Here is a 27,164-nt window from a genome sequence, read left to right as displayed (position 1 = left end):
AATATCAATTAGTTTAGCACTTTTGCTATGAATATATGTTAGCTTTTGGTAGGTCAAACAGTATTAATTTACACCAGCAATTTTACCTATGAAATTCTTTTGATATTTTTCTTTATATTATCCCAAGAACTATCCGGGATCTTCATTTACTGATTGCCAATTGTGAGTCTAGATATCAGTCAGTCAGCCTTGTAAACACTCAGAACTCTTATCAGTGCTGAAACTAGCACACACAGAATCTAGATTCCCTGATATGTGAAGCCGTGCCAACTAAGTCAGCCTGATAGAAAATTATATTATTTTGTCCTTAGTCAAGCACCCTCATTATCCATTACCACACATATTTCTGAGATTTTATCATTATTAATTATCTAAATCATTTACTTTTTTTGGTTGTAAACCTTTACATATTAGATTTGGCTTTATAATTGTTCCCTACAACTAATGCATGACAATAACTCCATTTAGAAATGGGTATGGCGATGAGGGGGTAAAGGGTGGAACACGAGAAAAAGTGTGTATTTTTAAGTGTGATCCCCATTTTCAGGAATCTTTCATTATTCACTTTAAACTATTGTAAACACTTTTTGAGTAATTAAGTCTACATAGTTTTATTCTTTCTCATTTGGTATCTGTTAATACAAATCTGATCATGAAACTATCCTGCTAAAATCTTTCAAAATCTGCCTTTAACATTCCCACCCAAGTTTTTACACAACTTAGACCAAAGTATATAAGAACTACTTCTTATTAAGAGAAGACAGTTATGTGTGGGTTCTGTGTGGAGGTAAATAATATCCTGATTTATTACTTTATCTCCTATACATTGAGAATCTGATTGAGTAAATAACATCACATTTTCTTGTCTTATTCGGCTTGGGTTGCTATAACAAATACCATAGGCTGGGTGGCTTAAACAACAAACCTTTATTTCTCACATTTCTGGAGTCTGGGTAGTCCATGACCAAGGTGTTCGTAGATTCAGTGTCTGGTGAAGGCCTGCTTTCTGGTTTCTAGGGGCAGCCATCTTGCTGTGTGTTCACGTGATTTCTTCTTTGTGGGATCAAGGAGGGGGGGGGTGGCTCTGGTATGTTCCTCTTATAAGATCACTAATCCCATCATGAGGATTCTACCCTCATGACCTCACTTAAACCCACTAAACCCAACCCCCTTTACCTCCCAAAGGCCCCACCTCCAAATACCATCACATTGGGGGTTGTTAGGATTTCAGCATATAAATTTGAGGGGGACACAAATGTTCAGTCCATAGCATTTCTTTTCTAAATTGGAATTAGAACAATACCTACCTCAAAGGGTTGTAAGAATTAAATAAATGCATTCATGTTACACATGTAGCCCATAAGTGGTCGGTACTGAACATCTCTTCCATCTTTTCTTTAAAGGCTCACTCTCCTCTCCTTTGAGCCTCAACTATTCATTTTGAAGCTTTCATGTTATGATGCAAAGTGAGATTATTTCCCAGTATTGGATGAGTGAAGCAATTTGCTGGATCTGGAGGAGGGAGAGAAGGCCAGCGGAAAATCCTCTCATATTCCTTATAATTGTTTTATATCACCTTCCATCTGCCATGATTGAGGCATCTAAAACGCTTAGAGGAGTATATGAAATTAGTAAAGACTTTTAGAAGTCTGTACATTTTCTCATTTCTGTAAAAGGAAAACACATCCCCTTTGAATTCCCTGATGAAAGTAAAGAAGCAATACCAGCATATTACATACATATATACATACATACATACATGATAAAGTCAGTCTTACAAATACTGTCATAGACATTACTCAACATTGATATTTACGTTTATGTTAACATATGCCACAGACATGGAAATGCAGTGCCCAGATCCCCCGTTAAGGAAAGACTTGCTGCCCAGCTGCAGAGAGCAGTTAGCAGATAGACAGCAGCTGTCACCTCCTTCAGTATATGCTTGAGTTACCGAGCTTCATCTCACTCAAGGGCACGCCCTTCCTCAGGGCAGTCCACATCCAGTGACCCAGCAAGTGGTGACAGATTGGCCCAGGGACATTTTGGCCCAATGTGGGGCAACTCTGAGCGACAATTCCGGGCTCCAGGGCTCCCCATGTGTTTGGTCTGTTTCACAGTTTGACATTCTCCTCTGTCCAATCCTAGTTCCTCCCTTTCCCTTCACAGATGTTGGTCCCTAATAAACATCTTGCACCCAAACTCCATCTCAGCATCTCTGTCCAGAGAACCCAACCTGTAACACTTTATCACCATAAATTTTTTTTCCTGGGCCTCTTGCATGTTCTTCTCATTTTATTCAGCAGGGCTCTGCAAACAAAGACTAGGAGTAGCAAATAAAACTGTGTGTATTGCATTATAAACTATGTCCTCTAAAGCTTTGCTTGTGAACCACATGATAAAGTTACTACTATTTTTATGGTGCCTTTTTTAAAAAAAAGTGGGCTGTATTCCATAGCTTTCTCTATCTAGTAATTTGTGTTTTAAAATTTATTATTTCAGAGATCAGCATTGCTATATTTTGATTACTTGGGCATATTAATTTACACATCCTACAAAGTCCTATATTGAGGGTCTGTCACCCTTCTCCCTTCCCACTACCTGCTTTTATTTCATAGCCTCCTGGGCCTTCTGACTGTTCCCAAGAAATGCCAAACACATTGTCTGTCTTAGGGCCTTTGCATTTTCAGTTATCTCTACTCGGAATACTCCTCCCCTAACATCTGCCTGTCTCATTTCTTTTTTCAATTTATGTAGGCCTCTGATCAGGTAACACCTTTAAAGAGGTCATCTCCACTTACCCGCTGTCTAAAACAGTAATTCCCATCATGCTCTATAGCCTATCTTTCCTCTATTCTTAGAATATGTATGATCTGACATCACACGTTTGCATGTTTATTTTGTCTCCCCCACCTAGTAGTAATTTCCATGGCAGCAGATTTTTTAGGTGGCATTCACTTATACGTTGAGCTACTAGTAGGGTGCATTAAATTAACATGTGTTCCAAAGAAATAGGACCAAGGATTTATCAATATGGAAGTCCATAAATTCTGCATATTTTTAATCAAATCAAATCCTAATTCCCATTGGAATTAAATCCTAACTTGAAAATGGAAATGACTGCCAAGTAGAATTTTAAGACTTTCATCATCTGGTTATTATTCTCCAGGGTGAGATCAATTAAAAATCAGGCTGTTCCCTTCAAGGACTCTTCCGGTAGACCTTCAGGGACAACCCTTCAGAATTGCTAAATTTGTTTTCGAAAAGCAACCAGAGCATTCTGTACTTCAGCTGTTTGAGAACACTAATTCATAACACGGTTAGACCACAATTTCCAAATTGTCCTTTGAATAGGTCACACTATATTTGGCATTACTGTTACAGTTGCTGCACCCTCTCCCAAGAGGATACTAGCACTTTGCACTTGGTAATGTTGTCATCAAAAAACGAAAATATAATGGTGTGCACCAGCTTTCTCTCTGACAGGGTAGGTGGCTCTGAAAAGAGCCTTTGTTTTCCATCGTTCCTAACCTTATTTGGCCTTGTGATGGCTCTCGGTCTTCTTGGGCAGCAGCACGGCCTGGATGTTGGGCAGGACGCCGCCCTGCGCGATGGTGACTTTGCCCAGGAGCTTGTTGAGCTCCTCGTCGTTGCGGATGGCCAGCTGCAGGTGGCGCGGGATGATGCGCGTCTTCTTGTTGTCGCGGGCCGCGTTGCCCGCCAGCTCCAGGATCTCGGCCGTCAGGTACTCCAGCACCGCCGCCAGGTACACCGGCGCGCCGGCCCCCACCCGCTCGGCATAGTTGCCCTTGCGGAGCAGGCGGTGCACTCGGCCCACGGGGAACTGCAGCCCGGCCCGCGAAGAGCGGGTCTTGGCCTTGGCGCGAGCCTTGCCGCCCTGCTTGCCTCGTCCAGACATAACGGCTTCACAGACTTCAGCACAAGTAGCCACCAAAATGAAAGTGCAGGGGCGGCACTTTTTATAACCCTTATTGGGCGCGAAAAAGAAGATACGTCATTGGTTACGATTGTAACTCCACCTTAACCAATGAAAATGCAACTTTGGGATTCTTACATTCTGATTGGGCAGAACTAACTAATAACGTTTCCATGAATAGCCACCAATCAGACACAGGACTTTAACGCATCACTTTTTGCATAAGAAGTTCTATATAAAAAGGCCACTTGACGATCAGCTTACACTCTTCCTCCGTTTTTTTCAAGCAAGTTGTGTCTTCTTTCTACTATGCCTGAACCGGCGAAGTCTGCTCCGGCCCCGAAGAAGGGCTCCAAGAAGGCGGTGACCAAGGCGCAGAAGAAGGACGGCAAGAAGCGCAAGCGCAGCCGCAAGGAGAGCTACTCCGTGTACGTGTACAAGGTGCTGAAGCAGGTCCACCCCGACACCGGCATCTCGTCCAAGGCCATGGGCATCATGAACTCGTTCGTCAACGACATCTTCGAGCGCATCGCGGGCGAGGCGTCGCGCCTGGCGCATTACAACAAGCGCTCGACCATCACGTCCAGGGAGATCCAGACGGCCGTGCGCCTGCTGCTGCCCGGGGAGCTGGCCAAGCACGCCGTGTCCGAGGGCACCAAGGCCGTCACCAAGTACACCAGTGCCAAGTAAATTTGCCGAGTAAGCATATTTTAAACCTATCCCCAAAGGCTCTTTTAAGAGCCACTAAGTTGTCAATATTAGAGCTGCAAATACATATTCTGAATCTAGGCTTGAGTTCAGGCGATTACTTTGAGGTGGTTGTGAGGATCCCATTATACTAAGTAAAAAATATGTATTGGTAACCGTCTCCGGCTGGAATGAAATCGGGTATGCTAACAAGTGTCTATTATATATGATAAAGGAAACGGCAAGACCAGAGATGTTAACACGTTGAACTTGTGCTTGTGTGAACACAAAATGATTCCTGGCTTTGCCGCGAAAATAGGTCCTTAAGTTGTGTGCAAGTAGAGTGGCTTCCTGTTCAAATCCTATTAGCCTATTGTGTCAGTGTCCTTTTTCCCTCTACCATCGGAGTTTTAATCTGCGTTTATATATTATTAAATTTGGTCTCAATGACCTCCTAAAATGCAGCCTTTTAACTCAGCAGTTACTTCATGTTCTAGGCGATACGGTGTGATTAAAAAGATGTAGAATGGCGGGAGGGGCCTTAAAATGTCAGAACAGCGCCTTTCGCTCAGTTCTCATTTAAATTTTGCCCTCCAGCTCATTTGGGGTCGGGAAAATGGCAGACCACCAGGAGGGATAAAGTATGCAAGGCAAAGATGGGAAGCACAGCTTTTCTTCTGAGTAAAGAAATGAAACAGCAGGAGGGTTCACAAAACAGATCTTGTATGACCAATTTACTAGTTAAGTCAAATATATATGGCTAGGGGAAATAAGTGACAAAGAGATACATGGTATAAAGGAAAAAAAGGACATATTAATAAGAATTGGGATCTTGTTCTGCCTCTAATTTGAGCAAATTAAAGTCTGTGCATGTTTTCCTATTTGTAAAAGAATATTGATCTGAACTTTGTGATTCCTTTCAGCTGTTAAATTCTGAGCCCTCTGGAGAAGCAATGAGATCTGAGTGAAGGGAGGGAAAGGATAAGCAACTTTCTCAGACCCACAACCAAACCAATTGTAGAACAGATTGGAATAATCAAATCACATCGGAATAGCCACAGGCAGATCTTGTACCTGGCCTGACACATTTCCCCAAATTCTCCATTGTAGGACCAGGACCTCTACCTACTCTTTTCTGATGGCTTCTGTATCTAGCGAGAGAGCGATTAAGAATATTACACGTTTGGGTTATAGAATATAACATATTTGTGACTTTGTTGTTTGACTTGGCTATCAGTGCCTCTTTTGCCATTTTAAAATGAGGATAATAAATCCTATCTCACAAGAATATTACATGAGATAATCCATGTAAGCCATTTAGAACAAATTTGAATAAACTTTCAGTATATTTTAGGCATTATTTCTCTCTCCTCTTTCATTCTTTTGTCTCTCACAAACCCTGCAAACTTTAGGCATTCAGTTAATCATTGCTTATTAAGAGAATAGAAAGATCAATCTCTTATCAGCTCTTTCAGAAAAGCCTTACTCTGAATTCAAGCCAAATAATGAGATAGGCAGCCTAAATTTTTTTGTCTATTGATGACTGAAGTTCTTTGGGGAATTGAGGGAGAGGGAAATAACTCCTATATGAAAAGGTAACATTCACAATAGCCATCAAAAATATAAATCTAACATTATTAAAATTAATTTTTTGTGTATATAAAGATAGCATTAGCATTTAAAAACAAACCAACCCACAAGGTGACAGGATATATTTGCCACATGCTGACAAAAGATTAAAAACCAAAATATATAAAGAATACTTAAAAAACCATAAATTCCAGGAAATAAAAAAATGCACAAAGAATATGGACAGGTAGTTTCCCAGAAGGGGAGGAAAACTTCAAAATAGCCAAAAATCCCATTCAAAAGCAACTTTGTTATAATCAGAAAAGTGCAACTTTATAAATACGCAATGAGATACTGTTTAGCAAATCTTTAGATTGGGAAACATGTTAGCAAATATTGAAGATGTGGAGTTAACAAGAACTCTCAAAGACTCCTGGGGGAATATGAGAATGTAAACTAAAAATACAACCTTGGAAAGCAAATTGTTCATTACTTTTCATGTTAAATATGCACATATCATATTACCAAGCAATTCCACTCTTAGGTATGAAAATGCACAGCTGTGTACAATGCCCATTGCAGTGCTATTTGTAATGAGGGGAAAATAAAGCAATTTAAATTTCCAACAGAGAAATGAATATATAAATTATGTACTATTGACACACTACAAAACTTAACGGAGAGAATAAAATAGAATTCACTTTTCAACATGGATATATTTCAAAAGCCAATGTAGGAAAACATGTTTCATAAAGATCTGTACAAAAATATTTTTTAAAGTTTTTAAAAGGTGCAAAATGATGCTATATATTGTTTAGGGGTATGTGCATCTCCAGTTAAAAAATAAAAAGCATGGGAATAAACAGCAAAATCAGGATACTGGTTAATTCCAGCTTAGGGGGTTAATTCCCGGATAGGGAAAACAGAGCCATACCATTGATCAAGGACATACGGAAGGATTCAACTGTTTTTGAACTAAATTAAGTGGTAACATTTAAGTGGTGTGTTCATTAGCGTCTTCTGTATACCTGATATATTTACCCTCAGTTTTCGGCCACAACTCTCCTTCTTAAGGCAACACAAAACTTGATTCCTACTCTGACTGGAACCTATTGCTTTCTTCAGTCCCCTCACCCTCTGACATTAAGGAATATATTTAAAGGACGGGAGGGAGGTTAGTGTTGCGTGAGGTCCTCCAGATATCCGGCCTCGACTTTTGATTAGGCTTATAACCCACCATTAATCAGGCTCTAGGCAATTCCAACCCGCAACCAGAGAAGCGGTTGGCCAGCAGAGGCTCCGCGCCCGCCTCGGAGAAACTTGGCTCAGGATCACTTAATACTAACTTCTGCCCACGTTTAACACCCCACCCAGGGTTAACCTTGTAAAACTGCTCTTATCAATGGCTCTTAAGACACTTGTTTGCCGACAATCGCTACAGCTCTTTCGCTGAGAACTTGGGGGCCCTAAAAAGGGCCTTGTTAGTAAGTTAGGGAGTTCCAGGTTGTTTAGCCGCCGAAGCCGTAGAGGGTGCGGCCCTGGCGCTTGAGCGCGTAGACCACGTCCATGGCAGTGACCGTCTTGCGCTTGGCGTGCTCGGTGTAGGTGACGGCGTCCCGGATCACGTTCTCCAGGAAGACCTTGAGCACCCCGCGGGTCTCCTCGTAGATGAGGCCGGAGATGCGCTTGACTCCGCCACGTCTGGCCAGGCGCCGGATCGCAGGCTTGGTAATACCTTGGATGTTGTCACGGAGCACCTTACGGTGGCGCTTGGCACCCCCTTTCCCCAACCCCTTTCCGCCCTTGCCACGTCCAGACATTTTCAGAAAGCCAGAGAACAGAAAAATGCAGTCATACTTCGCAGCTCCCTTTTATAGGTAACCTCTGCGGACCAGAATGAAAACCGAAAGAGCTGTGGCGGGAAATGCCTCTGGGTTGGGGGAGGGGACCTAAAAGGGAACATGCCTGCTTATGCCACTTCCTTTCGTTCTCTTTCAGTTAGTTCTTTTGAATCCTCAAGACCTAAGCTATTTTTCTCCCTCTTGTCTCATTTAATGTGTTTCGCGCCACATCCTCATTAAATAAAACTTTCACATTGTAGAGCGTACATAAAAAAGCAAAGAGAATAAAATGTTCCGTTTTTGCCTCTACATACATACATATATTTTCTTTCTCTAACAGCATTTCCATAAGACTATACCATTTTCTAAAGTTTTTCTCCTTAGTACTATACGGGGGAAATATACTCCATATACTAACTTCCTAGACATAGAACAAGATGGGCTACTAAAATAGAGAACTTTAAGATCTTCCAGGTGTATTGCTAAATTCTCTTCCACCAAAGGTGTACCAATTTTCATGTCCAACAGCAGGTCCTATTATATCTTACTAATGATGGACAGAAGTATTTAAAAAATTTACTCTATAATAATCCAGACAGTTTCTTGTATAGACAGTTAACTTGAAAAAATTAATTAGCTGGCTAATCAGTATAACATAATTAATACTTTCCCCACTGATTTGAGGAACGTAATTGATCATATATTGAATATTTCACTTAAAATTATTTCGTGAGTTTTTATTGTTCTGCTGATCAGTCTATGTGTAATGCTGAAGTGTTACAATTATTTGTAAGGTTGAAAAATATTTTACTATTTAGCAGTGAATTCCTAACTCATAATTATCTTTTCAAAAATTTTTCACTCTTATCACCATTCATTCTTTTTGAAATTACAAATCATTTTATTTAGTTGTAACAAAGAAATTCTTTTAGTACTCAACTCAAAACTGTTAAATCTACATTTATTAGCATAAATTTGAAACACTATGTCCTCCTGGTGTGACAAATATTAAATTTCTCCATCAATCCAGTTTTTTAAGTGTATCTCCGTAGAGTTTTTTCTAGATAATACATAATTTTAAAAATTAAAATAAAACTTTCATTAATTACAAGAGCAATTAATCGGTCATTAATGAACAAATAGAAAATTCAAATACAATGAAAACAAAGTATACTTTTGTCTTTCTAAGAAAACTTTTAAAAGAATGATTATTTACAAATATTCTTGGTTGTATAAACCTAACAAAAAATATATAGACAATTTTACTATTGCTTAAATTCTGAGATTCAATGATTTTCTTGCATTCCTTTATTTCAATGAAAGTTACTTTTAGCAATGCTGTATTACAGTATTTTCAAGCTGTTTCACTTAAATCTCTTAAAATAAATAAAAATGATAATATAAAGATAGATTTTTCATTAAAATATTTACTTTTTTTTCTGTACTTATGTTGCAATAAAAGAAAACTTGCCAAACACCTTTGAAAAAACAAAACTGATTCAACCAGCAGGAGTAGAATTCAGTATATTTTTACAGATGGATAGAACATAGGTTAATTCAACAAGTTAATTTGAAAACCAATTGAAAATAAGAGGCTTAATTCTCCCTGAGGGTCCCTCTCCTTTTCTTTCACTCCTTCAGAATTTCTTTCTCTGTCCTTTTCACATGTTTGTAAATCCTTTTAATGGCTAAATAAGCCTTTGCCAGCCTCAACTCAGGAATGTTTCCTTGAGGACCTTAGAGCCCTTTCTTTAAAATGTAATCATCAAGGAAAATAGTGCTCTATTTCCCAGTTTCCTGAGAAGGAGTTGGACCTGACTTCAGCGCTGACTCCAAATTGCAAAACCTATCTAATGTAATGAGTGGTATCCACTTAGCTATAAAATAGAGTGAGATTTCTTTCTGTCTTAGTAATCTGGTTAGGAGATTGCCTGTGATGAGCATATTCTTGGTTAATGCTTATTCAACAATAAAATTGTTTTCTTTTTCTTCTTTGTTTTTAAATTATATTTCCCCAACATTAGTTAACTGGAATACATTTTACAGATTCTTCTTTACTTTAAAAATCAGTAAAATTCCCACCAAACAGTGGCCTCCCTCTCGATCTAATTTCATGAGTTTTTTGCATAGCAAGTTGTGTTAATAAGGTTAGCAAGCGATGGATATCTGAAAAATTTGTCAGGCTCTTTATACTTTCTGAAATTGATAGCCAAATGAGTTTATTTTTCTATAACCATACAATACATTATTTTATAAAAATGCAATGTTATTTGGGCTGTTTTTTTTTTAACATACTAATTGACATAATGTATCAAGATAAACTTAGTACAAATCAAGATATTTTCCTTGTAACTTTACATTCTTTCACAGTGGAAGGGTAGCTGAATATGCCACCCCAAACAATGCCTCTTTGTCATAAGGATTGTATTGAACTTATTATTTTTGAGAAACAGCACACAAAGGTGAATCTCTGAAAACAGCAGAAGTTACCTTTTTGTAAGAGGCATTTACATTGCTAAAGGAAATCTCCAGTTATAAGTGTCTCCCTGTTTGTACCAGGAAGAGAAGGATGACTAAATCACAAGAGAATCTTCATGGAGAAGGCACCTACTTTAATCTGCATAACAAACCTTACCCTTGTTTACTGTGCTTTTCCTGGTAACCTCTCCTAACTCCCCTCCCCTCAAACACACACACCTTTCTTTCTTTTGTCTTTAGCTGAAGATGGTATATAAGGTGGTGGTTTGGGCCATTTTGGGGAGTTTACTCATTTTTCCTGAGTATCTCTCATTTATAGATGTGGTATACATGTTAATAAAATTTTGGTTGTTTTTCTCTTGTTAATCTTTTATTATAGAAAATCTCAGCTGAGAACTCAGAACGGTAGAGGGAAAATTATTTTTCCTCCCCTACACAGTACACATCATATCCAGCAGCAAACTTTATTAGTTACACTTGCAAAATACATACTATACTTAACCATTGTCTGATGCTTCCAGTGTAGGCCAAACAACTATTATCTCTCAAAAAGACTTCTGCAATAGTTTCTTAATGTATATTCTTACTTTTAAACTTTGTATTCACCATACGGTTGCCTTAGTGAACTTTCAGAGGAATGCAAATCAGGTTATGCCAGTCTTCTGTTCATAACTCTCAGAATAGTCATTTAGAAGGATTTGCAAAACTCATAGCATAGCATATAAAACCCTCCATGATCATAAAGCCCTATATGCCCTGACCTCTGCCTATCTCTGTGAACTTACTTTCTATCCTTGCTCCCTCTGCTTTTGATCTTCCTTAAACATTTTTGATCTTAAACTTGATCTTTAACTTTCTTAAACTTTTTGATCTTGCTTAAATATTCCATGTATATTACTGCTTTGGGTATTTGCATTATCTGCTTTCCTTAGAATGCTTTGCCCCAAAGAGCAACGTAATTTACAACCTGGTTTTATTCACATCTCTGTTCAAATACCATCTATTTAGAATTCTTCCAGGATCTTGTAGTGGGTTGAATAGTGTCCCCCCAAATTTATGTCTACCTGGATCCTCAGAATGTCACCTTATTTAGAAATAGGGTCTTTGCAGATGTAATCATTAAGGATCTTGAGATGAAATCATTCTGTGTTTAGGATGGGCCCCAAACCTTATGACTGCTCTCCTTATAAGAAGAGGAGAAGACACAGGCACACAGGGAAGAAGGCTATGTGAAGATGGAGGTTGAGATTGGAGATATGCTGCCACAAACCAAGGAATGCCACGGATTGCCAGCAACCACCAGAAGCTAGAAGATAGGCACAGAATGATTTCTCCCTCAAAGCGCCTTGAAGGAACCAGCCCTGGTATCTCCTTGATCTTGGACTTCTAGCCTCCAGAACGGTGAGAGAATAAATTTGTGATGTTTAAAGCCATCCAGGGCCGGCCCCGTGGCTTAGCGGTTAAATGCGTGCTCTCCACTACTGGCGGCCTGGGTTCGGATCCCGGGCGCGCACAGACGCACCGCTTCTCCGGCCATTCTGAGGCCGCGTCCCACATACAGCAACTAGAAGGATGTGCAACTATGACATACAACTATCTACTGGGGCTTTGGGGAAAAAACAAAGGGGGAGGATTGGCAATAGATGTTAGCTCAGAGCCAGTCTTCCGCAGCAAAAAGAGGAGGATTAGCATGGATGTTAGCTCAGGGCTGATCTTCCACACACACACACACACACACACACACACACACACACACACACAATAAATGAAGCCATCCAGTTTGTGGTCAATAGTTACAAGCAGCCCCGGGAAATTAATATAATCACCCAAAAGAGCACACTCACAGCTGCCCCTGTCTTTCTGTACCCTATGAACCTGATTTAGTTTTCCAGCACTCATCACAACCTAAAAATTTAATATTTTTTATTTTTAAGTTTATTTTGTTTCTCGCTGGAATGTATATGCTATGAAGGCAAGGAAATTGTCTTATTCAGTTTGTATGCACGATGTCCACTTCAGTATGTCCCAGTACTTTTGTTGACGGGATGAGTGATTCATCTTAAATAGGTACTATTTTTCCATTTTATGGGGAATTCTGTAATTTGTTTATTACCCTCCTCATTGAAATTCATTTGTTTTCAAATTGAAGCCACTATATTTTTTAAGTCTGAAATGCATATTTGTACACACATCTCAAATACAAATGTGTCTTAAAATTGATGGCACGTTACAAATATAGTTAATCTTTCCTTTTATGTGTGTGTTTGTTTATTGGCACATAATGGTCTATCTTACAATAGCAGGTGTTTTAGATTTCATGAAATTCTGTACTAAAACAATGTTGCAATTACCTCTGACACATGTCTTTGTGCATTTGACCAAATAGTTCTTTGGAATAATTCCTAGAGGTCCATCTTAATCCATTTTTTTTTTTTTTGGAGTGGAAGATTCTCCCTGAGCTAACATCTGTGCCACCCTTCCCTATTTTGTATGTGAGTTGCCTCGCACAGCATGGCTTCCAACAGTGGTGTAGGTCCATGCCCAGAGAACGGAACCCAGGCCGCTGAAGCGGAGCATGCTGGACTTAACCCTTAACCCAGCCCTGGGGCTGGTCCTATCTTAATCCAATTTTGTGTGTGTGTGTGAGGAAGATCAGCCCTGAGATAATATCCATGCCAATCTTCCTCTTTTTGCTGAGGATGACTGGCCCTGGGCTGACATCCACGCCCATCTTCCTCCACTGTATGTGGGACACCACCTCAGCATGGCCTGACAAGTGGTGCATCTGGCTGTACCTGGGATCCCAACCCAGGCACCAGCAGCGGAGCATGCACACTTAACTGCTATGCCACTGGCCGGACCTATTAATCCAATTTTTGATGGAGAATTTGGTCTTCTCAATCCGTACCAGATGGAAGTTAAGCAGATTAGTGATTGCACTACTGGAACAAAGTGACAATACAAATTTTCGGTATTTATTTTGCATATTATTTCTAAAAACTGTCGTTGTGGTCAGTGTCTTCCACATTTTGCCCTCAGATGTTGTTCCACATGAGAGAAATCCAGGCCTCATATTTCCCTTTGATTTGGGTGGCAGTCCACAAATAAGTTGATTAGGGACCATAATCACTTTACTGGTGGGGCAAGTTTAGGCCCTCAGGGAGATAAACTGGCCCTGGAGGAGAAAAGGGAAGGGAGCAGAATCTAGCCAAGACATAGGAGAGGTAATCAGGCTAAAGGAAGGGCTGATAATTGACCTTCCCTTCTCTTTCCTCCTCCCCTTTTCCTCCTAATCTGTCTACCACATCCACCTGTTTTTCTTAATGTCTCTGCCCACCATCATGAAATGTTCTCATCAAGCCTACCTACCTCAAAATGAATAGATGCCCAAACAGTCTATAATGGTTATATAAATGCAAATCTGTCTTTTATTACAGAGGTCTCAGCCAAAAACTCAGAAGAGTAGAGGAAAAAATATTTTTCTTTTCCTACCATCAGAAGATATAAAGACAGAACAATTGAATAATGAATAAAATCATTTGGGTTTTAAGCCTATCAAAAAGTCAAGTATTTTACTATTTTGGTGGGGCCATTTGAGTGCTTATCATTGTTAGATATTGTTGTCTGCATTTGTTTTTATTCCAAGAAGTCATATTTATACTGGGACTGGAAGTAGTTATATTTTAAGCACAAGAAATAGAAAAAACAAAAGAGTGTAAATATTAATATGAGATATTAATAGACTACAAACGCTTAAGCAATTCCACACAGGAAGATGCAGTTTCAGGGAAAAATTATAATTAAGTTGAAAAGGAATGGGGTAGGTCGGCCCAATTTTAGAGCAAGTGTTTTCAACCTGGGGTCCATATATTGCCACAATACCTCCAAAGATAGAAATTGGAGAGGGGGTGGCGGTGGTGGTGGTAAGTCCACGAGCTTGGCTGGGAAAAAATATATTTTAATTACCTTTGACTGAACTTGAACACTTTATTATGAATTTAGGCCACAGACCTCAGTACCTGCTACTTTGTTATTCAACGGAAATCACAAATGTTTTATGTGTCATAACAATGAGTTATCTTCAACCATCATTAATACTCATTTAATTACTGATGGCAGTTACTAGGCTCACCAAAAGACTGTATTATGTAATGTGCTAACTACATAAGCACATGTAATTCTATCAAATTTATTTTTAAAAATACTTTGATAACTGTAATGTCATAATTTTTTTTGCAATTTTTCCATTTTATACACTTAAAACAGTCTGAGAAGGGTTTCCATAAATGTCACCAGATAGCCAAAGGTGTCTATGATATTCAAGAAAAAAAAGTTAACACATTTTTTTTTTTGAGATGACATCAGTTAAAAGTGTTCATCCAGCAGACAGTAGGAGGCAAGATCCTTCCACCCAGGCAGTAAAAACCATTGGCAGGGATATTCCTTATTTAGTTACAAAAACAACAAAAGTTACTTGTAATGTCACATTAAATCACCCTTTTCCATATATAACTATATTAGCTTTACTGAGAGGTCTCGGTTTCTGACAGGAGCCTGCAACACACTACATTTCTCCAACACTCATAAACAGCCCCTTTGCGGAACCATACCATAATCCTCATTTATATTTTCCTTACCCCACACACACTTTTAAGTCTGTGAGGCAGCAGTTTAACAGTCTGTGTGATTAGCAACTTTATATTTCAATGGCAATGGTTATGGGAAATATTTCCTCAAACATCTTGATTAGTTCAAGGTTTGTTAGAAATAACTACCTTGCCAAACTCTCCTTAGGCAACAGCACTTCAGATTTTAGGTGCATCCCAAACATGAGAAACCTTTCTCATGCTCCAGAATGGTGTCATATCTACAGATGTAAACCCAATATTTCATTCATTTTATTTAGCAACACTGAAGGTGGTGGTGAGCAGAGTGGCTCACAGCATAAGTACTGTTTGGAAAAATGTACGTGGCCCTGAAAGACAGCTTTCGACGGGGAGAGACTATGGCGTCATTAAGTTCTCCGTTGATCTGCAGGGGAACTGGATATCCTTGGACATGATGGTGATGCGCTGGGCGTGGATGGCGCACAGGTTGGTGTCCTCGAAGAGCCCTACCAGGTAGGCCTCGCACGCCTCCTGCAGCGCCATCACGACCGAGCTCTGGAAGCGCAGGTCGGTCTTGAAGTCCTGCGCGATCTCGCGCACCAGGCGCTGGAAGGGCAGCTTGCGGATCAGCAGCTCGGTGGACTTCTGGTAGCGGCGGATCTCGCGCAGCGCCACCGTGCCGGGCCGGTAGCGGTGGGGCTGCTTCACGCCGCCGGTGGCCGGCGCGCTCTTGCGGGCCGCCTTGGTGGTCAGTTGCTTGCCGCATCGTCTGCTAAATCCGAACCAGGGCAATAACTTTTGTACCAAAGTATTTCAGAAACTGACGAAACTAATGGCTCCCTGTGGACACACATTTATTAGTTAAGAAATTAAGCGATAGCGATCTAATGTCTGTTCATATAAACTGCAAAGAAGCTTTAAAGAGATAAAAGCTTTCTATCGTCCTTGCAGTTTTACTTTTCATCAATGGTGTTTTGTTTTCAACAAGATGGAGGATGAGTAGCTGCGACTCAGTTTTTCCGATTAAACCTCACTTTCTTCTTTTCTCACCCAGTATAAAACAAATGTTAAGTTCTTTTCCAGAATAGATGGGTGGCTCTTAAAAGAGCCTTTGGTTTGGATTCGATTTATTCGAATTGCTGTAAGCTAATCGAGGTCCCTACTTGCCCTTGGCCTTGTGATGGCTCTCGGTCTTCTTGGGCAGCAGCACGGCCTGGATGTTGGGCAGGACGCCGCCCTGCGCGATGGTGACTTTGCCCAGGAGCTTGTTGAGCTCCTCGTCGTTGCGGATGGCCAGCTGCAGGTGGCGCGGGATGATGCGCGTCTTCTTGTTGTCGCGGGCCGCGTTGCCCGCCAGCTCCAGGATCTCGGCCGTCAGGTACTCCAGCACCGCCGCCAGGTACACCGGCGCGCCGGCCCCCACCCGCTCGGCATAGTTGCCCTTGCGGAGCAGGCGGTGCACTCGGCCCACGGGGAACTGCAGCCCGGCCCGCGAAGAGCGGGTCTTGGCCTTGGCGCGAGCCTTGCCGCCCTGCTTGCCTCGTCCAGACATAACGGCTTCACAGACTTCAGCACAAGTAGCCACCAAAATGAAAGTGCAGGGGCGGCACTTTTTATAACCCTTATTGGGCGCGAAAAAGAAGATACGTCATTGGTTACGATTGCAGCTTCATTTTAACCAATGGAAATGCGAATTTGGGATTCTTGCATTCTGATTGGGCAGAACTAACTTTTGACGGTTTCCTGAACGGCTACCAATCACACACAGGACTTTAACTTACCTTATTTGCATGAGAGGTTCTATTTAAAGAGGACACATTGTGTCTTCCTCATATTATTTCTCTTTTTGTTGAAGAATCTTGAGCTGTTCCCTATTATGCCTGAGCCAGCCAAGTCCGCTCCGGCCCCCAAAAAGGGGTCCAAGAAGGCAGTGACTAAGGCTCAGAAGAAAGATGGCAAGAAGCGCAAGCGCAGCCGCAAGGAGAGCTACTCCATCTACGTGTACAAGGTGCTGAAGCAGGTCCACCCCGACACCGGCATCTCGTCCAAGGCCATGGGCATCATGAACTCGTTCGTCAACGACATCTTCGAGCGCATCGCGGGCGAGGCGTCGCGCCTGGCGCATTACAACAAGCGCTCGACCATCACGTCCAGGGAGATCCAGACGGCCGTGCGCCTGCTGCTGCCCGGGGAGCTGGCCAAGCACGCCGTGTCCGAGGGCACCAAGGCCGTCACCAAGTACACCAGCGCCAAGTAAACAGTGAGTTCACTGCAAACTCAAACCTAACGGCTCTTTTAAGAGCCACCCATATTCTCAAAGACAGAGCTGGTGCTTGTTTTCCTTCTGTGCTGGGCCGTTTTGTAACTCCTTACTATATTTAGTCTGCGAAGTAGAGTAATTACTGAACAATCTTTTAGGGACCTTGCTGTCACAGTAAGCTCGATATCCACTAATGACAAAAACAACGTTGCTGACCCTGACAAAGCTCGAACTATAAACTAACATAACGCCAGGAGCTTTTTATTGTCATTAGGAACTTCGTACATTTAAAAGGGCTCTGCCAACAGTTGTGATAACTATTAGATTACGTAACGATGGAACAGAAAGTTTTAAGTTCGAAGCAAATTCAAACACTCCCCGGCCATCTGTGAGGGACAGAGTTGGATTCATGCCCGGGTGCAGAGGTTGCGCGGGCAGTTTGAATTTGCCCGGGGAGCCGCCCGCCTTTCCTCTCCGCGTCCTGATTGGTTGCCGGCATCCGGGGCGCAATCGCGGGTTGGGTGCGCGGGAGGAATCCACTTCCCCCCTCCCCCAGCCCAGCGCACACAAGCTCTTTGAGTAAATACTGTTGGGTAATCCATTCTACTTTTCATCTTTTTCCTTTTCTTGAGCGTTTTATCCCTTTCGGGAATGAGATTTATCATTTCTTGAAATTTTCCTTGGAGAGAAAGGAATTTGAAGGATGTAGTTTTCAATCTGAGAAACACCAGTGCTTAGTTTCTAATTAGGATACTGCTTTCCTTTTGCCGTATAACCATGTAATAGAAAATATAAGACGAAACAGGACTATTTGTGGTCCCATGAAGGCAGAGAAGCTTGAGTGCATTTATCCCAGACTCTCTTCTGAAACAAAAAGTCAGTTTTCTATTTTTAAGTTCCTTTGGTTAGTATTTTAAATCCTATTTTTGACTTTGCCTGGACCCAGTGAGGAGAAACAAATCTGGCGTTATTCAAGTTGTCATAAATGAGAACCAGTCACCCAACGAACAATAATTTTCTGTAGATTATAACTATTCGAAATTCCGTCTTTTTTAGGTAAAAAGCCTTGATGGATAAAGCATTCGGAAGCTTCCACTATGGCTGGTTTTGGTTTAGGGAGTAATTTTAAATGAATTTAATTTAAATAAGTAAATTACTACCTAGGATAGCTAAAACATCTAAATTTAGCACCGTGATATCTAAAACAATATTTTGTTAAATCCAGTGTCCAATACACTCTTGTCCATTGTTGACTCAAATCCTGTCCATGTTTCAATGTCCACTTCAATCTTACCTGCTTTCTGAAATTTCTTCCCTTTTTTGACCTTCTTCCAACAGCTTGTCCAGCATTTGGAAACGGCCTCCATATTCTTTCTCATATGTATCAACTTGAGTTGCTACTAACTGCTTTGTTGTATGTTTCCACATAAGAGAATGTACACTCATCATGACATGAAAAATAAAGAAGGGAAGGAAGAAAGAAAAAAGTTCTTTTCCTTTACCATATCTATCCCACAGTAATGATAACCGCATCCTGTAAACAAACAGAACATAAATGACTTTTGTCATTTCTTATGTTATGTATTACATGAGCCCCCAATTCTTTCTATTAATCCACATAATCAGATGATAATTTCTAAGTTAAATAGTTGTTTTGTTGTTTCTTCGTCTTATAGGATGTAGAAATCAAATAAAAAACCAGAATTTGTGGCAAACGGAGAGGGATTGGGACAGAAGAGTCATAGGCAATAGTCCATCCCCAGATGAAAATTTGTAAAGACTACAGTTTTGAAAACTACAAAGTTGAAAAGGTCCCAGCCAATTCTCCTATTACTCAGAAAATTAAACTGCCTAAGAGATAAATAAATCAGGTAAATAAATTAAATTTTCTTCTTTTGGGTTATTTGCACCTTGATGGAGTCCCTTTACGAATAAGACAAGGGTTTAATCGTTTGCTTAAAACCAAATGCCATCAATTTAACCCATTGCTGGTCAGCTTCAGAAGAATTGATTCAAAGCTAAACTAACACAGTATGTCACTTAAAAAAAATGTACATTGTGATACAGCTTATTACAAAATAAATAGATAGTTGTTGCTCAAAATACTTATAACTAATTGTCAGGTCTTCCCCAGAGATCACGATCTGAAATGATGCCTTGGACATAGCCTTAGATGAACCAGCTGTGGGGTCTGCCGGGTGACATAGTAGTTAGGTTCGTGTGTTGTGCTTCAGCAGCCCAGGGTTTGCAGGCCCCATCTGGGTGCAGACCTATGCACCACTTATCAAGCCATGCTGTGGCAGGCATCTCGCATATAAAGTAGAGGAAGATGGACACAGATGTTAGTCCACTGCCAATCTTCCTGAGCTAAAAGAAGAGGATTGGCAACGGAGGTTAGCTCAGGGCTAATCTTCCTCAGCAGAAAAAAATAAAAGAGAGAGGAAAAAAAGAGATGAACCAGCTGTTTGTCAAGGACCTTTTTTCAAGCTATATCTAATGACTATATTTCCTTCTACTGTACACGTATTTCTTTTTAATCTACCATGGTTGCTGAAATCAAGGCACCCATTCCTTGAGGAGTTAATAGAGACACTGACAAAGTCTGTCGAAAGATTAGTGGTTCTATATCCAGATTCTATGCAGATATCTATTCTTCAATTACAACATTATCTTTGATATGTTAATTTAATCATAACATAAATTTTTGTTAATTTTATTTTCAATTTTTGATGATATATAGAAAATATCAAATTAGTAATAACTATATTTGCACACTACCCATTGATGACTTATTTTAAACTTTGATTTCAAAGTGTCACTTTTCCTGATAATGTCCCCAAATTTTGGATATGCAACTCTGTTTAGAGTTTGCATTGCATATTCTAAAGCATATTTGCATTCTGCACATAAATGTAAAGGGGAATTTTTGAATTTTAACTAAAAACTACGGATTCCTAAAGAACTTGTTTCATACATTATTAATATTTTCCCTGGTGTTTGCAAATATATCTGTGCTCATTCACTATGAAAACTGTACTATACACTTGACGTTGGGAAACCATTTTTTGTGTTCCTTATTATGACTTGCACGTTATCAGATCTACAAATCTGAAGTATACATCAGCACTTGATTATCTTGTGGAAGTGATATAAGACCTAGCTTAAGTACTGAAGGAAGAAAATAATTGCTAGAGCAAGTAGCTCACACTCCAATTATTTCTAGTTCTGAAGCACAGTTATGCTTTTTATTTTTTAATAACATTTTATTTTTATTAACATTTATTTTTTAATGATATGTTATAAACAATAATATTATTTTTAATAACATTTTTCCTATAAATTGTTGATTGAGAAAGACTCTCTAGGTTTGAAGCCTGGCCCTGCCACTTAAAATTTGTGTTGGCAAATTACTTTAATTTCTCTGGCTTTTTTTCTCATTTTAAAACGAGAATATAATAATGCTTCTCATGAATTAACACTTTTTACATGCTTAGAACAATGCTCTGCATATAGTAAGCATTCAACATATGTGAGCTAATACTACTACTGACACCAATCATTACAGCAGTAATTAGAAACAGTAATAATAATGTACCACTCAGAAGTATCCATGAAAGACGATAGGGAAGAGAGAAAAGTTACTGCCACTGGGAAGAATTGGATGCATTGCATCTCATTGTTTACTTTTTCTGGAAGGAGAAATGATCTAAGATATTGATCTAAACTGATTCATGTTCATGGCTAATGACTTGTCTGGACAGGCACAGATTTGAAGGGGACAAAACTGGAGGTTTGTGAACAAGAGGTTTTGTGGAACAGTGATGTGGATGCACTTCTCAGAATGATCCCTAAGTATAAAAAATTGGTGTTCCACGTGAATGCTAACCAAAAGGCCCACTCTTCAGAGGAACTATCAATAATCAGGCATACAACACCAACCATGAGGATGTCGCTAAGTCTTTCTTGCCAACACCTTTCTAACTGCCCAAGCAATTTGTCAACAAGGTGGCCAGGGTGGCAGTGGTAGAGGTCACACGTGAGTACAGACTTAGCTCACCAAGGCTGACCTGGATACTGACGCTGCTAAGTGTCCCATATGCTGGGACAAGTATTCTTGGATCCATTTTGTCACACATGAGGCAGGGATTTGTCTTCACTGAGATAGACGCTTCTACATTTAGACGTGCTTCACTTTCTCTCGTGCTTTACTAGCAAGACTATCTATGGACTTATAGAATACTTTATACCTCATATTTCACAACATCGTTTTTTACCCATTTCAATACATTTTAGAGAAAAGGTAAGGCAATGCACAGATAACCATGGGACTCACTAGCCTTAATGTGGACCACATCCTTCATAAGCTGCAGCCTCAGCAATTATTGGAAAACTCAATTAAAGTGGCATCTAGGAGTTTGGCAAGTTATTGGAGTTCTGTTCAACTGAATATTGTGTATGTGCTGAATAGTGACGAAGAATAGGCATAATTTCTCCCACTGCAAAAATTCATTGGTTAAAGAACTAAGAGACAGACATGGAGTGATACCTCTGCTATTACGCTTAATAATCAACTCAAAAAAGTTTCACTTTCCATCCTTGCATCTCAGGGCTCACTCTCTTGTGTTTATTGTGTGTGTGTGTTTTTAGAAGTTTTGGTATCCAAAGGAGGACTACTTCTGCCAGTGGATACTGAGATGACTCTGGTAAATTTTATTGATTTACCAAAAATGGTTCATTTAATTAAATCAATTTTACTTAGATTCACTAGCTGGCTTAAGAGAGCTGTGTGAGGTCTTGATTTAAGAGATTTGGGCTTTTGCATTCCTCTGTTTCTCAGATTTTTATGTTTTTGTTTTTCTTCTCCCCCTCACATTCTCTGTTTTGAGGGACATGGGCAGGCAGCTGGAATAGAGACAGTTTGAGTGTTCTTTAAAATGCTTTCATAAAAAATATACAATGAGGGGCCAGCCTGGTGGCATAGTCGTTAAGTTTACTCACTCCGCTTTGGCGACCTGAGGTTGACAGGTTCGAATCCTGGGCATGGACATACATACCACTCATCAAACCATACAAAATAGAGGAAAATGAGCACAGATGTTAGCTCAGGGCCAATCTTCATTATCAAAAAAAAAAAAAAATATATATATATATATATACACAATGAAAGCTGGTCAACTTAACAGTATCAGAAATCTTCGAATACAAGTTAAACTATACTAATGTAAGTTACTGTAAAATTTATAAATGCACAAAAAAATTTTAATCTTAGGAGTTGGTCACTTGGTGAAATAGTTTTTAGATAACAAAGTTTTGTCCCGTCTACTCATATTTCTTCCTTTGATATTTCATGTATATATTTGGCTATTTAGCCTAATCACTATTTTTTCTTTCCTTCTCCTTCAGCATTTTATTTAGGATGTCTTAGTGCCACATAACTCTACAAGTTACAGAATATATAGATGGCCTCATAATAGAACTAGAAGAGAAGTAGATTCTGGATTAGGAGCTATTTTCTATAACTGAAAAGACTTTGCATGCTCCTTTTGAGTATGACTGAGACATGCATTATATTAGGCGAGAAAATTATCATCATCAACATCATGGAGAGGCGATATGTGGAAAAGAGTATATTTTGTTTTTTGGCCATTGTTTATGGCCTCCAATGGCAATTTCTCAATTACAAAAAATAATTGAATTTCTATATAACACAACCTTTTTAAAAGTTTTTAAATATATATAATATAGTCACATAATAGCTACAGTAAATATAATGGATCAAGAAGAAATCTAATGATATAAGATTCTTATTCAAAGATATTAAATGAAAATGAAAAATGGAGGAAAGAAGAAGTGAAAAGTAATATGTTCATAGAAAAATACTTAATAGTATAAAGATATCAGCTCTTCTAAAATTGGTGTAATTATTCAAGGTGATTCCAGTCAAAATCCTAACTTTAGTCTTGGAATTTGGAAGTTAATTCTAACATTTATTTGAAGATCAAAGTGGTAAAAAAGAAGTCCAAGAAATTCCTGATGAAGTAGAACATGATTTAGTGATAAAAAAGGACTCGTGTAGCTATAATACTGTGTGGTATTGCACAGAGATTAACAAATTTACCAGCTGAATTAGACAGAAAGGCAAGGAGCACATCTAATTTTTTGCTGAACCATTAAAGTAAGAGAGGTGAGATATCAGGTTAGTGAGGAAAAGATAGGCTGTACAAAAATTGATCAGGGCATTTGGTTATCCACAAGGGCAAGAAAAAAAAAAAATCCCTAAACGTAAAAGGAAAACAGGTAAGCCCTTTTAGAAGATAAGATAGGAAAATAAGACCTCACCATAGGGAAGGATTCATAAGCAGCAGCCTTATCTGTGTCATTGTAAAAAAATATTTGAGACAATTGAGGAGTTTTTTTTTAAAGTAATAGATATTGGATGATGTTACAAGTCATTCTAAAATTTTCTTAGGTGTGAAATCTTGTATTTTGTTTGACTCTATCTGTTAGGATGTTTGTGAAAATATTCGTAATTGAAATAACATGTTTATGATTTCTTTACACTGTCCCCTTCCTTTGCAATGTAGACATGGATAGTGAAACAACATGGGCAAGACGTTGGTACTTGTTGAAGCACGCGTGATGGACACTTGCAGGTGTGTTATTCTCTTCTGTGTACTTTTGCATATGCTTCAATATGTCCATAATCCCTTCTCTGCCTCCCTCTCTCTCCACTCACCAAAAAAGTTTTTAAAAAAAGCCAGCCCAATTAACGAATGTATTTCTCTTTTGGGCAACAAAGGGTGACACTGAGAGGAATCAAGTGTTGGCAGAGAGAAATTCCAACACCGAACTAAGGGAACAAGAAGAGATGCCACGTGCACAAGGGAGGAGCTCACAGCAGCAGTCCCCTCCTTCCATCCCTCAGGCTGCAGAGTTAAGATACACTGTCGCCATCTTGTGGCCCTTTAGGATAATGTAGCTAAAACTTGGTTTCGTTTTATGGTTTCTATGAGGCAGTCCTTTACTAGGGTTTAATAACTGTACATAGAGAATACAGTAAACAAAAAACAATCCTGCCTCCAACACAGTTCAACTGCCGAGTTCCCCCATCAATAACGAAGAAACACGTTTATTAGTTTCCTGTGTACCTTCTGGAATTTCTTTATACAAATACAAATATATACATGTGGATTCTCTTTACCCCACTTTAACTCAAATGGCCAATGATGATGTTCCTCTCACGGTTCTGCCCTTTGCTTTTCTTATTATCTAGCTCGTAACTCTTTCCTATTAGTAAATATAGTGGCTGAAACTTCTCAGCAGGTGCACCCAAGCTAGTGACCTGAGGAGAGTAACCTGAGGCCAAACCTGTTCCTACACTGGGAACCCCACAATGGCTGCATCTTCCCTGAAAGTAAGCCTGATGATCATCTTTGAGAGGAATGGCCCCAGTGGGCCTCTTTGAGGAGCTGCCAGGGGCTGAGCCAGGTCAGGACAACTGTGGGGTGGCTGAATTCCTGTTCCCTTCCTAGGATGGACCTCCATGCTTTGTCCAAGGACGGATATTGAGGTCTTAACACGAAGTGCTGGTTTTGTCAGTGTGGCCTTCTTTGATTGTCATCTTTTTAATTGAGCTACCTCATATGAATTTCCTATTCCTACTTACTGCCCTATATTTCTTCATAATATGTATCAAGGTCTGGCATGTTGTATATTTTACTTACTATTTTGCTTATTCTCTTCATGCCACTAGAATGTAAGTCCCTTGAGAGGTGTATTTTTCTGTTTTGGTCTATTTTGATCACTACTGTATTTCTGAGCTTCTAGAACAGTGCCTGGCACAGAACATATCTCTAAATAAATGAAGTAATATTCCTTGACTCCACTGTTGCCAAAAGGGAGATCCTCAAAGAATTTTCCTTACTTCCTTCATTGGATAATCCAGAAGATCAAAGACAAGTTAGCATCCCTTCCCACCATTCCCTGAGCGCTTCTTCAGGTTGAATCCCCAGTTTTCTCTCCCCCACAAAAACCTTCGGTTTTGTTAAAACTCTCATTGCTTCTTTTTTCTGAATGTTTTTCATTAATGATTATTGTCACATACATCATTTAATTTTATTTTTATATAGCAAATACAGCAATTGGCATATTGTGTCACTTCATGTTATTCTGTTCTCTCTGAGTCAGGACCCTTCCATTAGGGAAGGCACAGAGCCTAGTCAGCTTCAGGGGTTATGGCTTACAGGAAATTACAAGTACACTTTCTCTGAGAGTGCTGCTTTCTGGATTTCTCTTCCTCCTGGAAGAGAAACACTGGCATGTAAAGACTTTTCCACACGAGCCAACAAGGCTTGCGTTTCACCCCTGTGCTTTGAAGGACCAACACTCAAGAGCAGTGCTGTCGATGTCATTCCCAGCTCATCCAGCAGTAGGACCTGGTGAGCTTCTGAGTGGGGACACTTGTATTTGCCTTTGGCTTGTCTTTTTTATGCTGTTTTGATTATGTCAAACTTCCAGCCCTTCAAAATAACAATTGCTGTTTCACTGTCCACAGTCTCCTCTCTGGCCATAGTACGGAGTAGGCCATCTAGTCCCACCGATGAAGGGACGAATGACGGCCAAACCTGTCTCCAGCCTAAACTTCTCCTCCTTAACTTTAAATCTGTACTTGTTACAACCATATGGCCTGAGATACTCTTCAAAATACCACCAAAAGGACCTCATAGTAATAATCACCACTGTCTATTCAAGGTTGTGTATCAGAGAATGATAAAAAGTGAATTACTCACGTTGTCTTATTTAATCCAATTTAATTTTTTCACAAACATGTATCATTATCCTCATTTTAGAGATGAAGCTGAGGCTTAGGGGAATATGATTTAGTGATAAAAAGACTCATATAGCTGTAATACTGGGTGGTATCGCACAGAGATGGACACATTCATCAATTAAATTAGATAGAGAGCCAAGGATCACATCTAATTTTTTGTTACACCATTAGAAATGAGAGAGGTGAGATATCATGTTAGGGAGGAAAAGATAGGCATTTCAAAAATTTATCAGAGCAATTGGTTATCCACAGGAAAAAAAAAAGACCCCTAAATGTAAAAGGAAAACCACTAAGTCTGCTGGCAAGACTGGATCATATACAACTTGATATAATCACAGAAATGATCTCATCATCTTTGCCATGTTCTACTGGCTAGGAGCAAGTGACAGGTCGAAATCATACTCAAGGGAGGGTCTAGACAAAGGCCGGAACACTGGGATGTGGGGCTCATGGGGGTCTGTCTACCACACACGCGACAGGGATAAATCTCAAAATAATTATGCTGAGTCAAAGGAGCCAATCAAAATAGAGAACACACTGAATTCTATTTCTACAAAACTTTAGAAAATACAAACTAATATATAGTGACAAAACGCAGATCAGTGGTCCTCTGGGGATGGAGGACAGAGAGTGCAGGAGAAAAGTCTTACAAAAGGGGACCGGGAGACTTTAGGAGTGATGGATTACTTCACTATCTTAATTGGGGTAATGTTTTCATGTGTATACACGTGTCAAAACTCATTTAAATGTGCACTTTAAATATATGCAGTTTATAATATGCCAATTATATTTTAATAAAGTTGTTTTTTTAAGTAAAAGTAAAAATTTAATTCTTCAATCATGTTAAAAATATAATAGGATAAAACAAATTTACAAGATACCTTTTTATTTTTATTTATTTATTTATTTATTTATTTATTTATTTATTTATTTATTTATTTTGTAAGATTATCCC

The 27,164-nt window shown here is 39.5% G+C and overlaps 6 protein-coding genes and 1 long non-coding RNA gene across 8 annotated transcripts; 3 read left to right on the top strand and 4 right to left on the bottom strand.

The window, feature by feature from the left end:
• Nucleotides 1–3,485: 3,485 nt before the first annotated feature.
• LOC101401203 (histone H2A type 1-H) lies at nt 3,486–3,948 on the bottom strand. The gene has a single exon (XM_004443203.3). The coding sequence runs from the start codon at nt 3,917–3,919 to the stop codon at nt 3,533–3,535; it is 387 nt and encodes a 128-aa protein (XP_004443260.2). The 5' UTR covers nt 3,920–3,948; the 3' UTR covers nt 3,486–3,532.
• Nucleotides 3,949–4,225: 277 nt separating this feature from the next.
• On the top strand, nt 4,226–4,683 carry LOC101399707 (histone H2B type 1-K). The gene has a single exon (XM_004443197.3). The coding sequence runs from the start codon at nt 4,247–4,249 to the stop codon at nt 4,625–4,627; it is 381 nt and encodes a 126-aa protein (XP_004443254.2). The 5' UTR covers nt 4,226–4,246; the 3' UTR covers nt 4,628–4,683.
• Nucleotides 4,684–7,640: 2,957 nt separating this feature from the next.
• On the bottom strand, nt 7,641–8,028 carry LOC101399965 (histone H4). Its single transcript, XM_014797420.2, has one exon. It carries the CDS (start codon nt 8,011–8,013, stop codon nt 7,702–7,704), a length of 312 nt encoding a protein of 103 aa, XP_014652906.1. The 5' UTR covers nt 8,014–8,028; the 3' UTR covers nt 7,641–7,701.
• A 3,439-nt stretch (nt 8,029–11,467) lies between these two features.
• On the top strand, nt 11,468–27,090 carry LOC147915469 (uncharacterized). 2 transcript variants are annotated; one of them, XR_015554025.1, is made up of 4 exons: nt 11,468–11,913; nt 19,056–19,250; nt 23,964–24,032; nt 24,179–27,090. It is a non-coding gene; the product is annotated as an uncharacterized LOC147915469 (long non-coding RNA). The 2 variants fall into 2 exon arrangements; XR_015554024.1 differs by having other exon boundaries at nt 11,470–11,913; nt 23,964–27,090.
• LOC101401463 (histone H3.1-like) lies at nt 13,914–15,929 on the bottom strand (the record flags this gene model as incomplete). Its single annotated transcript, XM_087438199.1, has 1 exon — nt 13,914–15,929. A coding segment is annotated over one exon (414 nt), but the record flags the coding sequence as incomplete, so codon positions are not given.
• LOC106804029 (histone H2A type 1) lies at nt 16,217–16,700 on the bottom strand. Its single transcript, XM_014797408.2, has one exon. It carries the CDS (start codon nt 16,669–16,671, stop codon nt 16,279–16,281), a length of 393 nt encoding a protein of 130 aa, XP_014652894.2. The 5' UTR covers nt 16,672–16,700; the 3' UTR covers nt 16,217–16,278.
• On the top strand, nt 16,981–17,426 carry LOC147915470 (histone H2B type 1-J). The gene has a single exon (XM_087438193.1). The coding sequence runs from the start codon at nt 16,996–16,998 to the stop codon at nt 17,374–17,376; it is 381 nt and encodes a 126-aa protein (XP_087294319.1). The 5' UTR covers nt 16,981–16,995; the 3' UTR covers nt 17,377–17,426.
• Nucleotides 27,091–27,164: the final 74 nt, after the last annotated feature.

The sequence above is a fragment of the Ceratotherium simum genome, chromosome 13 (assembly GCF_057802395.1).
Source record: "Ceratotherium simum simum isolate JZ-2026a chromosome 13, ASM5780239v1, whole genome shotgun sequence".
NCBI lineage: Eukaryota > Metazoa > Chordata > Mammalia > Perissodactyla > Rhinocerotidae > Ceratotherium > Ceratotherium simum.
The sequence above is the reverse complement of the archived record's forward strand: the minus strand, read 5'-3'. Positions and strand labels throughout refer to the sequence as shown.

What these genes read in the sequence shown, in the direction of transcription:
- LOC101401203 (XM_004443203.3), bottom strand. Translation starts at nt 3,919, where the DNA reads ATGTCTGGACGAGGCAAGCAGGGCGGCAAGGCTCGCGCCAAGGCCAAG.
- LOC101399707 (XM_004443197.3), top strand. Translation starts at nt 4,247, where the DNA reads ATGCCTGAACCGGCGAAGTCTGCTCCGGCCCCGAAGAAGGGCTCCAAG.
- LOC101399965 (XM_014797420.2), bottom strand. Translation starts at nt 8,013, where the DNA reads ATGTCTGGACGTGGCAAGGGCGGAAAGGGGTTGGGGAAAGGGGGTGCC.
- LOC106804029 (XM_014797408.2), bottom strand. Translation starts at nt 16,671, where the DNA reads ATGTCTGGACGAGGCAAGCAGGGCGGCAAGGCTCGCGCCAAGGCCAAG.
- LOC147915470 (XM_087438193.1), top strand. Translation starts at nt 16,996, where the DNA reads ATGCCTGAGCCAGCCAAGTCCGCTCCGGCCCCCAAAAAGGGGTCCAAG.